Source organism: Oncorhynchus masou, chromosome 22, assembly GCF_036934945.1.
Source record: "Oncorhynchus masou masou isolate Uvic2021 chromosome 22, UVic_Omas_1.1, whole genome shotgun sequence".
Lineage (NCBI taxonomy): Eukaryota > Metazoa > Chordata > Actinopteri > Salmoniformes > Salmonidae > Oncorhynchus > Oncorhynchus masou.
Window position 1 is genome coordinate 39,006,581 of NC_088233.1, and position 4,054 is coordinate 39,010,634.

At 39.9% G+C, this 4,054-nt stretch overlaps 1 protein-coding gene across 4 annotated transcripts in view; it reads right to left on the reverse strand.

Moving 5' to 3' along the window:
• Nucleotides 1–3,687, reverse strand: part of ldhd (lactate dehydrogenase D) — an 11,248-nt gene extending 7,561 nt beyond the window's left edge. For 2 of the 4 annotated variants that reach the window (XM_064930159.1, XM_064930158.1), the window contains exon 1: nt 3,458–3,686. In XM_064930159.1, the coding sequence (XP_064786231.1) occupies nt 3,458–3,556 (99 nt within the window). In that variant the 5' untranslated portion in view covers nt 3,557–3,686. Of the gene's footprint in view, nt 1–3,457 lie in introns of all 4 variants that reach the window. The other 2 variants (XM_064930161.1, XM_064930162.1) reach the window with 2 other exon arrangements.
• Nucleotides 3,688–4,054: the final 367 nt, after the last annotated feature.

A 4,054-nucleotide genomic window follows, 5' to 3' on the forward strand; every position in this document is an offset into this window, starting at 1 on the left:
CAACCAAAGCTCACGCTGATGTTGGCTTCGTTCTGTAGTTATTATCTGAACCATTCTGACATCGGACCGTCGTTCTCACGTCCTCGGAACAGGAGGTTATATTGTCGTCAAGGGCTTATATAGGAAGGGAGAGGAGGGTGTGTTTGAAAAGTTTTATAGCCCATGTCCCTTCACAGGGGCGGGCCACTGATTGAGCAGAGCACTATCTTATGAAAACCCAAATCTCACATTTTAGAAGCTAAAATCACATTTCATCACGAATAATTTCATATTCAAACATTTAAATTGAACAACAATTTCATGTGAATCCGATAATTCTGAGGTGTACACTTTCCACTGTAGAGTTTGTCATCTTATCATTGATGAGAATGTCTCAGATGACAACTGAACTGACATCATATTCATTAAGTACCACCGCATATGTTCAATTGGTCGGATTACCAGAATATAGTTCATTTCCCCCCCACCTTCTGATGTTCCCAGAATCTCTATGTTAACCAAGGGTTTTGCAAATGTAACATCAGTAGGGTAGAGAGAGGAAAAGGGGGGGGGGAGAGGTATTTATGACTGTCATAAACCTAACCCCAGGCCAACATCATGACACTCTCTATGGTTATTATAGATAGCATGGCACTTATTGTAAGGGTGTTAACCCTGGTGTCCTGGCTAAATGCCCAATCTGGCCCTCATGGCCACCTAATCACCCCTAGCTTCCAATTGGCTCATTAATCCCCCTACACTCTCCTGTAACTATTCCCCAGGTCATTGCTGTAAATGAGAATGTGTCCTCAGTGAACTTTAAAAAAAAGCAAAGTATACTTTTGTGCAGGGTTTCCCAAACTCTGGGGCCCCAGGACAGTGTTCCGGAAACCTATTGTACCCTAATAAACTGTACTCTTAAGTGTCTCTCTACTGTGTCGTATTCTGCCGAATAAAACTGTCCTGTGCAGCTTAAGGCTAAATTAATCGATAGATATCTGAGCTGTTTCCCAAAAGCATCGTTATTAACGATGCACTTATACACACTTATATTCTAACGCCTGCCTCAGACCACTCTTAGAACAGTTAAGTGCGTTGTTAGATGCCTTTTTTCCCTTCCGTGTCACTTGACACACAGAAGAGGTTTATCTGTCTCTGTGACTGCGGGTAACGTCACAACGAAGTTGACTACAAATACAATGTCTTTGAAATTGTTGCAAACAAGCAAAGGATGAAAAGATGCTTCAAATGAAAACTGAGATGACTGCATTAGATAAATAGCCTAACTTCTGTACAGTATAGGCTACATAGGCCTATATACGGTATTAAATGATATTGAAATAGATTTCATGTTCATTCAATTTAGTTTTATTTGGCTCCTGTAACATATTTCATGATGTGTAGCCTAACATGAGCACAATGTTCCAAATCTGTGGTTTAGTGCATTTTTATTGGAAAATAATTAGAATAAGCCACCTCAATATATGAGTGTTTATCTCTCTAGGAGCTGATTCGTCATCAGTATTGTCAAATAATTAAAATGTTAAGGTAAGATTTTTATGGAAAAGGGTGATCCGAGAGAAGCTCCACATTTCTTTCGACTCCATCAGTAGACACATGCTTCAACAAAACACTTACCGACCGTTCTATCTGTGTGGTGTTTTGGGAAACGCATGTTACATCTTCGTTAGTTGTAGGAAAGATGCTTTGTTAAAACACCACCATGGGGAAACCGGGGCCTGTACTGTACTCTGTGTTCTACTATACTAAACTGTGCCGTACTGTATGATTCCTTCAGATTTAGATCTGGCTCGCACCGACCAAATGTGTACTTGTTTGGGGGCGCAACTAATTAGACTAAGACCTATCATGCTTTGCAATACATTTTTTTTTTTTTTTTTTTACATTTAGGTCAGTCAGCAGACACTCTTATTCAGAGTGACTTAGTGCATTCAACTAATTTGTTTTTACATTTAGGTCTAGGTCAATCAGCAAACACTCTTATCCAGAGAGTGACAGAGTCAGTGCATTCAACTAAGATAGATAAACAACAACGTATCAGTCACAGCAAAAAAAAAAAAAAAAGGAACCGTTACTCTATAACGCTATTGTAGTTGAAATGGTCTGCAGTCTGCTCCTCTTTCCTATGAAGATATATCGCACATATTATTGCGATATAATGCTTACTTAATTAAAAGTGTATAGCAGTTGAATTTTGGCCATAGATTCAATGCCTGAAAAATAAGTATTTTCCACGTCCGTAAAATACCTATTTTTACCTTTCATTCAACACCTATAATGCACTGATTTCAATGTCCGGAGAAGACGTCTTTAAACATCCGGGAAAAAAATATGTGACGTCTGTATGAGACGTATTTTCATTTTCGTAAAATATGTATTTTTGACGTCAAGCACCTGAAATGCATGTGATGTCCACGTCTGAAAAATACATATTTTCAACGTAATTTTGCTTACTTGGTAGCCTAGATGGCTAGGCTATACTAGCTCTGGAAAACTAGATCGAATTATGCCTTCTCCCTACAGTTCTCCACCATTTGCTTCGCCCACAAATGCCACACGTGAACTACAATCCCGACGCTGTATTGTAACGTTTATAAATGTAAATAATCATCACTTGCTATATGGCTTTCGAAAAATATCGTATCTTTCATCAGTGAAAAATAATATTTCAAATAAAACATATACACATAATGTAGCAGTTTGCGCAGATCCACTCAGCTATGGGTGCCTCCATCTGACTAAACTACACTTCAGCTTCATATGCCACGTTCAAAACAACTGGGAGCTCGGAAGTCGGATGAAATCAAAACAATTGGGAACACGGCAAAAACTATATCCGACTGGGAAAAAATCGATTTGAAGGGTTATCCTACTCGGAATTCCAACTCAGGAACCCGGGCCTCTCAAGAGTTCCAACCTGACGTTCACCGACTTCATGATTTGCATTGAGTTCCCAGTTGTTGTGAACGCGGCATTACACACAGGTGTTCGGAACATGCTATAGATAGCCTCTTGTCTTCATGTAAACAAGTGCTGTAACATAGAGAAATGGCCACACTGACCTTAACAAGGTGTGTATCAATTTAACCTTTAGTTTAACAGAAAGACAAACAAAACATTTCTCGCTGATATGAAAGATAAGGTTCTTGTGTTTCCAAAACAGTAGCGCAAGAGATGCATGTTAATGTTCAGACCGAGCGTCGAGATCTGAACAAAACTCCCCCTACAGAAGACGCCTTCGTCCAATTACTCATGTGTAATGCAATGGAACGGAGTCATGATCAAGGGCTAAGGCTCTACTACTAGCCTACAGAATAAATGCAGTCGTGCATTTCGGTTATCTATCCACCAGAACAAGAATATATCATGCAGCTCATTAAGCTTTTAAACATTAACTACCGGTATGATCAAAATATCAGAACAAACTGACACATTACCAAGTTAACTGAATGCTCACTTTTAAAGTGTGTTCTTTCTTGATAGTGCGACACTGCACGAAATTAGACGTTGACAGGTGAGCGTACAAGCGTCGCGTTGGTCTCAAGGCGAAGGTCATATTCACAGTTCAGAATGTCGGCCCGTGAAATATTTTTTTAAATAATAAACTACTGTATACTAAATGCACTTAGCTGTCGCCTGCGATTTCATAATGGACAAAGTATTCTTCCGGATCAGAAGTTTACAGTAGTGACGTCGAGACTTCTTCTTCGTTTGGTTTTCCGGTAGACCAGATGCTGTGTTGTATTGCTGCCATTCGCAGGTCAGAGTACGGATTGCACATTTTATGACCAAAAAAAAGGGAAAAGGGGAATGGGAAAAACTTGAATTGCACCACCATCTAACCATGCACCTATACACTATCCCACCACCCCATCCCACAACTTTGGCCCTAAACGAGCCTACAACAGGCTGTCGGCCTGGGAGGATGGAACCCCTTCTCTCAAAACATCCTGTAGATCTTCTAAACTAAAAATATTTCACACCCAAATATTTATCTGCTGCTGCAACTACCACATCTATCTTCTGTGATTTCTGCTCCATCAGTGCAGTGCAG